This window comes from Cricetulus griseus, chromosome 5 (assembly GCF_003668045.3).
Source record: "Cricetulus griseus strain 17A/GY chromosome 5, alternate assembly CriGri-PICRH-1.0, whole genome shotgun sequence".
NCBI classification, from domain to species: domain Eukaryota; kingdom Metazoa; phylum Chordata; class Mammalia; order Rodentia; family Cricetidae; genus Cricetulus; species Cricetulus griseus.
The window spans coordinates 99,977,809-99,991,514 of record NC_048598.1 but is presented as its reverse complement, the minus strand read 5'-3'; the positions used below and the strand labels follow the sequence as shown (position 1 = coordinate 99,991,514).

Below are 13,706 nucleotides of genomic sequence, written 5' to 3'. Positions count from 1 at the left end.
GCATACAGAAACACATTCACATACACAAACAGAGATACACAAACAGAGAGGGGGAATAAGAGAGTGAAAAAGAAAACTTAAAGTATAAATAAGATAAAGAATAAAAGGTGCAAAAGAGAAAAATTTTATTTAGTCATAATTACATATTTAACAAATGTTTTGTATGTATAATTAATCTCATGATGGAATCCACAGTGAAACAAAGAAATGTTCCTCAATAAAAATATAGGCCTGCAGGAATAAGTTATGTTTTTTAAAGTATACCTGCCCTTTATATTAATGGGTATTTCTAAATGGTTCTCATGTCATTTTGCAATAGCTTTGAGATGGGCCACCAGGAAAATTGTTTCAGTACCAGAAAGCAGACATCTTAATCAAATGAGTTGCTTGTTATGTGCAGTTGAAATTGAGTAGTGAGAACTTCAGAAAACAAACAGAAGGAACAAGTTCTTCTACCGTCTGACCCGAGTCTCAGGTCCCAGGAGTCTCCCTCCTTTGGGGATGTGGTGACTAGTAGATTGCTCATGCCCCAGTGGAAGACCACATGCCCAAGTGCACTAATTGGCCTCACAAGGTTATTAATAACAAAAGGAAAAGTAAAAAAGGAGATGATGTGAATCTAGGAAGGACACCAGGTGGGGAGACGTGGGACTCCTTATAACTTTTTCCCAAAGAGTCTTTTCAGTGCACTCTTAACATCTTTATTCCTAAGACTGTAGATGAAGGGGTTCATCATTGGGGTGACCACAGTGTACATAACCGAGGCTGCTGCACTTGTTTGTGAGCTGTGGTTTGTAGCAGAACTGAGGTACACTCCTAGCCCTGTGCAGTAAAATAAAGAGACGACCAGGAGGTGAGAAGCACAGGTGGAGAATGCTTTGTACTTCCCCTGAACTGAGGAGATTGCACGTATGGAGGAGACTATCTTGAAATAGGAATAGAAGATACCAATAAGAGGAACAGTAGCCAGCAGCACAAGTGTAAAATACATCACCAGAACATCAATAAAAGTATCAGAACAGGTGAGTTGGATCACCTGGTTAGGTTCACAGAAGAAGTGTGGGATTTTCAGCTGTGTGCCAAAGGACAGCTGCAACATCATTAAGCTTTGAAACAGAGCATGCAAAACACTTACAATCCAAGACCAGAACCAGAAATCCACACCAGAACCAGAAATCCACAGAGTTGGTAGTTCATGATTACTGTGTAGTGCATGGGGTGACAGATGGCCACATAACGGTCATAAGCCATGATAGTCAGTAAGAAATTATCCAATTCTACAAAAAGCAGGAAAAAATAGACCTGGGCGATGCACCCTGCATAGGTGATGACCTTGTTTTGGGTCTGGATGTTGGCCAGCATCTTTGGGACAGTAGTTGAAATGAAACAAATGTCCACAAATGACAAGTTGGAAAGGAAGAAGTACATGGGTGTGTGTAGCCGGGGGTCTGAGAGGATGGCCAGGATGATGAGCATATTCCCAAAGACAGTGACCAGGTACATGGAGAGGAAAATACCATAAATAAGAGGTTGAAAGTCTTTGTCTTCTAAAAATCCCAGAAGAAGAAATTCTGAAACTCTTGTCTTGTTACTTGAGTTCATGTGTTGTATTTCACTAGAAAGAGAAAACATCGTAGGTGTTCTCCTCATAAGAAGATATTGCTCACACACATTTATAATTTTAACAAATAACTTAATTTCTGCACTGAGTCACGGATGTATTCCTTTTAGGACGTTGTGTGCTATGACAATTATTTTAGGGTGAATCCCTCCCTGTCCCTCTTGAGCCCTTTTCCTTGAGAGGTTATGTATATTACAGATTTAATAAGAACTTTCTTTTCACAGCTTAGTGATATATAGGAAGGACTGACCATATTCCAGACACCAAACAATTAGAAGCTGTTGCTAAGTGTCTTATACCTGTAATCCAGACACTTTGGTGGCTGAAGCAAGAAGATTGCTATGAGTGCAATACTAACACAGGTTACAACTGTGTGAGACTTGGTATTAAAAGTTAGGATTGAAGGCCTGCTCCACAGGAAGGAAATCATGGGAAAGACTGTGAAATTGATGTATAAACCTGGCTATGGGAGTTACAGTTCCTAGTAGAGAACACACTGATGTTACTCCTCTAAATGATTGTTTTGTGAAACTGCCTTCTAAACGTATATGCACTGCTCTCACACTGGATCAGAGAAGACTCTCATGGCTGTGGGTAGTGGTTAATGCAGAGCTTTATAAACTGGTGGAAACACTGAGAATAAATGACCGTGAGATGCAGATGAGGTATCAACCTCCAACCATCCAAGGCTCGGAGAACATCAAAGATGATAGGCTAAAAGGAACAAAGAACTAGAGGTTGCAGAGGAGATCTGGGAAATGCTGGCTGCGGGACATGACATGATATGATATGACTGTTACCTAGAGGAGGCCTATACAAGATCAGGCCAATTAAAAATTCCAGCATGGACTAGGGAGGGGCTACCGGGCCTCCTCCCAGCAAAGGAGGTATTGGCAGTTTATGGATGCCAGGTCGTGACCACTTATCAGATTGTTCACATCCCAGATGATGGTCCTATACCCATGCACACATGGGAAATTCCAATTGAACTTAATGGGTTATTTTTAAAAACAGGCTATGAATGTTGGGAAGGAGATGTGCTGGATCCTGGAGAAGACAGAACAGGGAATTGGGGTGATATGATCAAACTACATTATGTACATGTATGAAAATTTCAAAGAAGAACTATAAAATAGTGCTTTAAAAAGAAAAGGAGACTTACATCCCAAGGAAGGGTGTGTGTATGCCAGTGTAACTGCGTGTGCGCGCGCACGTGGTGTGTGTGCGTGGTGTGTGTGTGTGTGTGTGTGTGTGTGTGTGTGTGTGTGTGTGTGTGTGTGCTCACAAGTGTGCCTGAAGATCAAACCTCAGGTTTGTGCTTATTAAACTCACCATTCCTTACCTCTGCCTTCAACTATGGAGGATGCAAATTTTATAAATGTCAGGACAAGAACAGTAGGGAAGATAACATTGAAACAGAGACTTCAGGTAGCCAGTAGCTTGATTTCAGAAATCCCACCCTGCTAGTGCCAAACCCAGAGATAGGAGTTTGTTTCAGATGTTTGAAGTCACCAGTGAGACAATGAGAAAGACAAGGGGAGATGGGTGCAGGTTCAGAGAAAGCTGGGCAATAAAGTAGTCTGAATGTTGTTAAACTGCAAGACAGAGAGAGGCTCATTCACACCATGTTTTTCTTGCATGTCAGTTTCTTGAAGAGGCATGCTATGAATCGAAATGGATGCCCTACTAACTACTATTGATGTTTGGGATCTTCTTCCATTATAAGAATAACTCTTCCATAGAGGAGTATAGTACCTTTGCACTGAGAAATGCTTGTTTACAAAAATACATGGCCCACCATGGCCTTCTGAATCTGTTTCCACTAAGCCTTCCTCACCATCTAACCTCACTGATTAATCCACAAAATCCAGGAGAATTTGCCCAAAACTTTCAATGATTTGAACTTTGTTTTGTAACATGTTTATTGAAGCACTATTTTGTTAAAATGTGGAAACAACAAATATATTCCACCATAAGAGGCTGATTAATTAAATTATGTCCTTCCAATAGAAATAACATTAAAATGAAAGCAAGAGAGCAGAGTGGAAAATACTTATGCAATAAGGATAATCAGGAACTTAAACTGTAAAAAAAAAATGATGGCTTCTGCAAAACCACTGAAAAGTGCATGTGCACACAAACCAGATTTGCATAGGTATTCCAAAACATAGAATCTATATAAATAGGCATTTTTCTGCTTACATATTCTCAGGGTGTGGTGCAGCCTACTTGTAAAGACAGTTAGCAATCCTGGACTACTGCAGCTTGGTCAAAGTCAAAGACGTTCATGCTTTCATCAGATATTTCATGAGAGCCAGTGCTGTGAATGTCTTATATCACAAGTAAGAATTCTGAAAATAAATTTACAAGCCAAAATGGACTGAGCGTCTTTGCCCTAATGTAGACGTTGACCCCAGATTTCCATTTTGTAAACTACCCATGGAAAATAAACTGAATTCAGGCATTCCCCAAGAGCATTATCTGCTCTAAACCACCAAACCACCTCTCCAGTTCCCAACATTATCCTACTTTACTGCTGACTGAAACTCCATTGGGTACACATGCCAGGCTTTCCTTATCCATTTTCTTGTTTACAGACACTTAGGCTGATTCTAGAACTTGGCTATTTTAAATAACGCAGCCATAAACTCTGATGACAAAACATCTCCTTGTTATATTGACTGAAAGTCCTTTAGGAATATATTGAAAGAGATATTACCCTCCACCATTGAGTGGAAGGCCTCCATTCTTCTTGCAACTCGGTTAAACTCACTTCATCTTTGTTGTGGTTACCTGCATGACCAGATCTTTATATGAGTCAGATTACGTCTTGATGAATTCCTTGCTCTGAACTTTTAGAAAACACCTTGTCAATTTAATCTTGAGTTCATAACTCATGATGATATCACCAAATCATTGGTATTTTGTATCTTTTTAAATCTCTTTAGATTTCCATTCAGTTTTGTTTTACACAGCTGTGTAAATGTGCTAGAATATACTGAATGTCTTTAATATGTGCACTGAATATCTGTGAATCAAAAAATTGAAAATATCTTTTAAAATCAGTATAGGAAAGATTTAAATAGTGATGACTAGAGGCTAAGCTGAGAAGAACGGTTATAGAAAGAGACTATAGAGTGGGTACCAACTACTTTTACATAGGCAGAATAAATTTTAATGTCCTGAAGCACAGTAAGGCAACTGTAACTCATACACATGCCTTTATGTATATAATTTTATAATCATAAGAAACAAATGGCCCAGCGTTGGTGGCACACGCCTTTAATCCCAGAATTCGGGAGGCAGAGGCAGGTGGATCTCTGTGAGTTTGAGGTCAGCCTGGCCTCCAGAGCGAGTGCCAGGATAGGCTCCAAAGCTACACAGAGAAACCCTGTCTTGAAAAACCAAAAAAAAAAAGAAACAAATGTAGTTGAATACTCTAACCAAACACATATCGTCTTATAATATGTTTTAAAATTTAGAAAAAAAGGAATTTGAAGAATCCCAGCACAATGTAATGATGCATATATCATGAGCTAGACATGCTGAATGGTGGGATTTGATTATTACACATTATACACACATGCCAAACATTCTCACTGTATCCCACATAGTGATCCTGTACAGTGATGACAGCTAGACACCATACCAAAGATCACTGTGACTACAGAGATAATTTTTTAAAACAATACTAATTGCTTCCCTTTTATTTTCATGTCCGTGTGCCCCCAAATCCAATACATGAGAGACTCACTCCATATATATGTGTGTGTGTGTGTGTGTGTGTGTGTGTGTGTGTGTGTGTGTGTAATGTGTGAAGTGGGAAAAGTAGTAGAATGGGTGACTACAAACAAAATCAGCATATGCTTGGATGGAAATGTCAACATTTGTAAAATGAACATGATAATGCCTTAATAAAGCAGAACTTTTAAAATTTGAAAGCTCATATATATCTTGCCTTAAAGAAAAACGCAGTGTCATGAATATGAATGCTGGAAATGCCTATAGCATATGGTCATAGTTTGCATTAAATTTTCTTTTTCATATTATGTCCATATTCATACCTCACATCTCTCATATGGGTGCATTAATCATCAGTATTCATAACAGTGTGCCAAGCCCCCAGCAAACACCTTCCTTATGTATTGCTGTGTGATTGGTAGTTTTCTTTCTCTCCTTTTCACACAACAATTATCTATGAACCCTGGAAATAAAGTATTATAAAGCAGCTAATCTATTTCAAAGAAAGCATGGCATTTTCTAATAGATACATGCCACACTTTTGATGGTCTTTCATATTAATTTACTAGTATATCACTCTGTTAAAACAATTAATTTTGAAGGCTAGTTCTCAGCCAGGAGTGACTTGATTTTCCAAAGGGCACTGAGCCTTGGCTTTCTCTGCCACACAGGGGAGTGGGATGTCAAATGTTCCATGCATGTAGTGTAATGCAGTCCTACACCAAGCATGGCATGGCCTTGAATTACAGAAGGTCTGGGCTTCTGTTATTCATAATACCTGCAGACTGTCTCCCTATTGCTTGTCACTAAGCCACATTTTTGACAGTACTATTAGAGTAACCTTTTTATTGTTAAAAATGTCTACTTTCAATCAATATAATGGCTCTTGACGTTTTTTGCCCTTGAATGAACATTTATGAAAAGAACATTATCTTCTTAAGCAATTAGTGATTCGTGGTGAAAAATATTCACTTAATTCCATACCACTTTTATTTCCCTATTTTTAAAACGACAGTTTATTTTAGTGTTTGTGCTCATGTCAGTTCTCTCTTTCACACATCTCTTGGAATTTCTGTGTGCATGAAATAACTAAATGACAAGAGAGAAGTTTGTATAAAAAATAATCCCAACACTTTCCTGGAAATACTGCATTGGAAAGCAAGAATATGATACCCCACTGGCTGTGAATGGAAAGAGCTTGCACAGGACCATCGTGGAAAAGAAAGGAAATGACTAACACACTCTCCAATGTGACCAGCCTCAGAGGTATAACAGCAAGTGCAACATAAGGCTTTAAGACCTATATTGAACTATCTGTTATATAATTTCCTTCAGTGTTAATAACTAGAAGGAAAGACGATACTTTAAAAAGCTTATCTTATGAAATTATATCATGAGATAAGTTTTGGAAAAAACTCTTGTACTGGTCTTTCTCATCAACACAGAAACACAGTGAAATACATATGATCTAAAACACAAAAATAGCTTAATTTCACTGCATTTCCCTCCATAAATAACACCCTGTAAACTCTTGAGCTTGTGTTCTTTTATTGAAGCAATTTGTGTTTCTGGACCTCTCAGTTTTCCCTTTCTCCGTGTGTGTGTGTGTGTGTGTGTGTGTGTGTGTGTGTGTGTGTGTGTGTGAGAGAGAGAGAGAGGAGAGAGAGACAGAGAGACAGAGAGACAGACAGAGACAGAGAGACAGAGAGACAGAGAGACAGAGAGACAGAGGGACAGAGAGACAGAGACAGAGAGACAGAGAGAGAGAGAGAGAGAGAGAGAGAGAGAGAGAGAGAGAGAAAGAGAATGAGTATGCATAGTTGCAAACATGTCTGTGGGAGCACATGTATCGTGTGCAGCTGGAGGTCTCAGATTAGCCTCTGGAACCACCCTATATCACTCTTCCATATTAATGCTTGAGGCAGGGTCTCTCAGTCAAAACCATAACTCATTGATATGACTAATCTTGCTAGCCAGCTTGCTCTGGAACCTGCCATCTCTGTCTTCTGAGGCTGATAACAGCCTTGGTCACCTGCTGTTTATACATGCTCTGAAGATCCAAAACTTACATGCATGCTTCTGTGCAAGCACTTTAACTATGGGTCTATCTCCCTAGTGCCTGGTTTCCTCTTATATTTGTGCCTCTATTATTACCTTTCCATTGTTGGCAATGCACCCTGCTTCAATCAGCTGAACACACATTTCTTTTCCAAATACAATGAATACATGAAGAACAACGAATAAATGAAATCTTATAAACAAATAATGAATCACAAAGCAGACAAGCCCAGCAATCTCATTCTGGCCTAGGGGTCTGGCTCTCAGTTGACCTAAGGTAAGTGTCCTCAGGTTCCACTTTCTTCTACTTCCCTGCAGTATCCACTGAGCTCTCAGACTCACCTGGACCCAAGGCTGGAGAGGAAGCTCTCCCTGTGAAGGTCGGAGTCTTCCCTGATGGCTGAGGATGGAAACCGAAGCTCTGCCTCACACATGACAGTGGGAAAGAGTCAAGTGTTTGTTCTCTAAGGAGACTTAGGACCTCAAGAGAAACCTTACATGCTTTATATCCCAATACTGCTCAGCTGAAGGATCATCAGAGAGGCTGTGGTAGATCCCTATATCTGCTCATTAGGAACATTCTTCTCTCCTTACATCATCCTCTAGCCACCTGAATTCCCTGTGGGACACTGGCCTGGAACGTGGAGTTTTAGCATGTTGATTCCATTCCCAATAGAACAGTTGTAATCCATGAATTTTTAAAAAATTTCTCCTGTTTTTAAATTTAAAACTATTTTGAATTTTAGAAATCTAACCTTCTAGCATCTTTTCTCCCAATTATTATATTATGGTCCTTCTGACCTTTCTTGTATTTTATTATTTGTTTAATGAAATTGGGAGACCCAATATTCAACATATACATTTATAAATGTTAAATCTTTGTTTTTTAAAGTATTCTTCTCTCATAAAATACAGCCAGACTGTATCATTCCCTCCCTGAACTCCACCCAATTCTGCCCCACCTTCCTTAACCCCCATCTTCTCCCAGAAAATAGCAGGCCCCCCAAAGATGTCAACTGAACATGGCACAGCAAGATACAATAAGACCAGGCACAAACCCTGACATTAAGGTTGGGCAAGGGAACCCAGGAGGTAAATAAGAGTCCCAAAATTAATTGGAGGGGTCAGAGACACCCACACTCCCACTGTCAGGAGTCCCACAAAGATACCATCCTCATAGATTTCAATAGTTTCGCTGTATTGGGTATCCACATTGCCCCTCCCTGCAATGTCCTCCAATTCTAGTTGCCTCTCCCTGTACTCTCTCTCATCATCACCCCTCCCCTACCTAATTCTTTCCATTCTCATCCCCACCTGCCCCCAGCCCACCTGCAGAATATATTCTATTTTACTTTTCCAGGAGATCCTTGTGTGTCCCCACCCCCATGAGCCCTCTGTGTTACTTAAACTTAGAGTAAAAAGGCCAGCCAAAGGAATTTGCCCCTTAGCAGAGTGGAGCAGAGAATTTACAACTTTACCTGGAGCAGAGAAACAATGGACATCTCTGCCAGGAAACTCTCTTAGAAGAGTGGAACACAGCTGGGCTGTAATGGCTCTCTCAGAGAGAAGCAAGATTGCTACATCCTCCAGTGGAACACAGCTGTAGGTATAGCCTGACCTTTTCCTTCACAGCTATAGGTATGTCCTGGCTTCCCACAGCCAGGATACCTTACCTAGCAGAGCTGTAACACTTACAGGTATAGCCTGGTTTCAAACTGCCAGGACACCTTTCATTTCCAATCTATAGGTATAGCCTGGCTTCTGACAGCCAGGTTACCTTTACTCTTCGTAACTGTGACATCTAGACTTAGCCTCTCTGGGTCTGTGGATTGTAGTATTATTATCCTTTACTTAACAGCTAATATTCACTTATAAATGAGTACATGCAATGTTTGCCTTTCTAGGTCTGGGTTACCTCACTCGGGGTGACTTTTTCCTACTTGAATTCATTTGCCTGAAAATGCCATGATGTCACCTTTTATAAAACAGCCTTGGAATTTTGAATGGCATTACCTAGCCAAACTTTGCAACTTTACATAAGCAAATTTCAATCAACCCTGCACCAAGGGAAAGATGTAATCACTCCATAAGATGTAGTTACAAAATTTTCTTTTTAATGAAGAAGAACCCAAAAAGCATGAATCCAAAGGAAGTGAACGTCACATTTTTTAACTGCTGAGTAATAATACTCCATTGTATAAATGTGCCACATTTTCTTTATCCATTCTTTGATTAAGGGACATGTAGTTTGTTTCTAGTTTCTGGATATTATGAATAAAGCAGATTTGTACATAATTGAACAAGTGTTCTTGTGGTAGGATGGAGCATCCTTTGGGTATCTTCTCAAGAGTAGTATATCTGGGTTTTGAGATAGATTCCCAATTTTATGAGGAAACACCATATTGCTTTCCATAGTGGATATACAAGTTTGCACTCCCACCAGCAATAGTAGAGTATTCCCCTTGATGAACACCCTCACCAGTGTGAACTACCACTTTTGTTATTGACCTTATCTATTCTCGAAGGTGTAAGATTGAATTTCAGAGTTGTTTTGAATTGAATTTTCATGGATAAGGATGTTGAACATTTCTTTCCATGTTTCTCAGCCATTTGAGATTCTTCTGTTGAGAATTCTCTGTACCTCATATTTTAATTGAATTGTTTGGTTTGTTGATGTCTATTTTCTTGAGCTCTTTATCTATTTTGGATATTAACCCTCTATCAGATGTGGAGTTGACTCTTTTCCCATTCCATAGGTCAACGTTTGTCCTATTGATGCTGCCCTTTGCCTTAGAGAAGCTTCTCCATCTCATGAAATCCATTTATTAGTTGATGATCTTAGTGCCTATGCTATAAGTATTCTATTCAGAGAGTCTTTCCCTGGAAATTCAAGGCTATTCCCCACTTTCCCTTTTATCAAGTTTGGTGTTTCTGGTTTAAGGTTGAGGTCTTGATCCACTTAGACTTGAGTTTTGTGCAGGGTGATAAATATGGATCAATTTGCATTCTTCTACATGCAGACATCCAGTTAGACCAGAACCATTTGTTGAGGGTGCTTTCTTTTGTCTATTGTGTGTTTCTGATTTCTTTAGAAAAAATCAGGTGTTCATAGGTGTATAGATTTATATCTGTCTTCATTTCAGTTCCATTGATCAATGGGTCTTTTTTATGCCAATGCCGCACTGTTTTATTACTATAGCTCTCTAGTGCACCTTAAATTTAGGAATGGTGATACTTCTGGACATTCTTTTATTGTTCAGGATTTTATCCTGGGTTTTTTGTTTTCCCATATGAAGTTGAGTATTGTCCTTTCGAGGTCTGTAAACATTGTGTTGGAATTTTAATGGGGATCATATTGAATCTGTGGACTGCTTTTGGTAGGATGGCCATTTTTACTATGTTAATCCCACCTATCCCTTGAGCAAAGGAGGTCTTTCCATCTTATGATATCTTCTTCAATTTCTTTCTTTAAATTCTTGAAGTTTTTGTCACACATCTTTCACTTGCTATGTCAGAGTTACCCAACAATAATTTACATCATTGAGGCTATTGCAAAAGATGCTGTTTCCCGGATTTATTTGTAATTTGTATAAAGCAAGGCTACCGATTTGAGTTAATCTTGTGTCCTTTCACATTGCTGAAGGTGTTTATCAGCTATAGGAGTTTCCTGATAGAATATTTAGGGTCACTCTTGTGTATTGTCACATCATCTGCAAATAATGATATTCTAACTTCTTCTCCAATTTAAACCCCCCTTGACAGCTTCTATTGTCTTATTGCTCTATTTGGAACTTCAAGTATTATACTGAATAGATATAGAGCCATGTCTTGTTCCTGATTTTAATAGAATTGCTTTCAGATTAAGAGAGGAGGATTTGGGGTAGTTTCAGGGGCACTGAGATAGTCAGGAGGCCATTGGGCAGGTGGACTACCTGAATTTCTGGTGTTAGCCTCTGGTCAAGCATGGAGTCTCTGCCCAAGTTAAGGGCTGGAATACACTGTCAAGTAGTAGAGGTGGAATCCAGAATAGTTCTGTGGGCACTGAGAGAGAGGCAGAGGTCTGCAAGTGGGTGGCCTATCAAGAGTTCTTGTGGGACTTGGACCCAACTTCTGCCTGCCCACTCTGGGAACTCCTGCCCTGGGGTCTGCAGGCAGGTCGACTGGGCCCCTGAGGACCAAGCTATCCTGACTCTGCTGAGACCACTGGGCTATTGCCCCTCATGCAGTGCAGAGTGCAGAGTACAGAGTGCAGAATGCAGAGTGCAGAGGTGAGCTGCTTTGGCCCCTGACTTGGGCCCAACTTCCACCTGCCCACTCTGGAAACTCCTGACCTGAGGTCTGCAGGCAGGTCGACTTGGACCCTGAGGAACAAGCAACCCAAGGTCTGCTGACATCTCATCACTAGTCCTGTTCTCACCCACCTGGAGAGCGAGTGCCCCAGACCAGCCTGCACCCACCTTGAGACCCATCAGACTATTGGAGCCAATTTGACCCACCAGAAGAGAACCTTGGACCCATACACATGAGGAAAAGAAGAGACACCACCTGCACCCACTGGAAGAAGAGATGGGAAGATGACAATATAAGAACACATCCAACAACAGGAAAACCAATATGACACCACCAGAGTCTAGGGACTCTACACCAGCAAGACCTGAACATCCAAACACAGGTGAAGCAGAAGAGAGCAACCTTAAAAACAACTTCATGCAGATGATAGAGACCCTAAGAGAGGAAATAAAAAAATCCTTAAGAGAAATGGAAGAAAAGACAAACCAAAAGATGCAAGAAATCAAGGAAAGCCAAGGAAACACAACTAAACAACTGAAGGAAACAGTTCAGGACCTAAAAACTGAAATAGAGACAATAAAGAAAACACAAACTGAGGGAATTCTGGAAGTGGAAAAGCTGAATAAACAATCAGGAATCACAGATGAAAGCATATCCAACAGAATGCAAGAGATGGAAGACAGAATCTCAGATGTTGAAGCTAAACTAGAGGAAATAAATTCATCAATCAAAGAAAATCTTAAGTCCAACAAATCCTTAATACAAAATATCCAGGAAATATGGGACACCGTGAAAAAGACCAAACATAGGGATAACAGGTATAGAAGAAGGTGAAGAAACCCAACCCAAAGGTGCAGAAAACATATTCAACAAAATCATAGAAGAAAACTTTCCCAACCTAAAGAAAACCATGCCAATGAAAGTACAAGAAGCATACAGAACACCAAATAGAGTGGACAACAAAGTAAAATCCCCTAGTCACATAATAATTAAAACACCAAACGTACAGAATAAAGAAAGAATATTAAGAGCAGCAAAGGAAAGAGGCCAAGTAACATATAAAAGCAAACCTTTCAGAATAACACCAGACTTCTCCATGGAAACTCTGAAAGCCAGAAGGACCTGGATAGATATTCTACCAACTCTAAGAGAACATACTATACCCAGCAAAGATTTCAATCACTATAAGTGGAGAAAACAAGATATTCCATGACAAAACCAGATTTAAACAATATGAAACCAATAATCCACCCCTACAGAAAGTATTGGAAGGAAAACTCCAACCTTAGGAAATTAACTGAACTCACAAAAACATAGGCAATACATAATCCCACTTTACAAAAACCCAAAAGAAAAAGCAGGGTAAATCCACATACAATACCACTACCAACAACAAATCCAAAATAAACAAGAATAAGCACTCAATAGTCCTTAATCTCCCCCAATATGAATGGTCTTAACTCACCCATAAAGAGACACAGGCTAATAGGTTGTATACAAAGACAAAATCCATCTTTCTGCTGGATACAAGAAACACACCTCAACTTCAAAGACAGACATTACCTCGGAGTAAAAGGTTGGAATAAGATATTCCAATCAAATGGACCCAAGAAACAAGCTGGGGTAGCTATCCACTATCTAACAAATTACACTTCAAACTAAAATCAATCAAAAGAGATAAAGAAGGTCATTTCATATTCATCACAGGAAAAATCCAACAAGAAGAAGTCTCAATTCTAAACATCTATGCCCCAAATGCAAAGGCACCAACGTTCATAAAAGAAACATTATAAAAACTCAAATCACAAATAAGGCCTCACACAGTTATAGTGGGAGACTTCAACAACCCACTCTCACCACTGGACAGGACTACCAGACAGAAACTTAACAAAGAGACAAAGGAACTAATAGAAGTTATGACCCAACTGGGATTAACAGACATCTATAGAACTTTCTATCCAAACACATAAAAATATACCTTCTTTTCAGCATCACA

The 13,706-nt window shown here is 39.6% G+C and overlaps 1 protein-coding gene across 1 annotated transcript; it reads right to left on the bottom strand.

Moving 5' to 3' along the window:
- Positions 1-655: 655 nt before the first annotated feature.
- Positions 656-1,602, bottom strand: LOC100770265 (olfactory receptor 1078-like). The gene is given in 2 exon segments (XM_027419578.2): positions 656-1,159; positions 1,162-1,602. Coding segments are annotated over 2 exon segments (945 nt in total).
- Between the last annotated feature and the right edge of the window lie 12,104 nt (positions 1,603-13,706).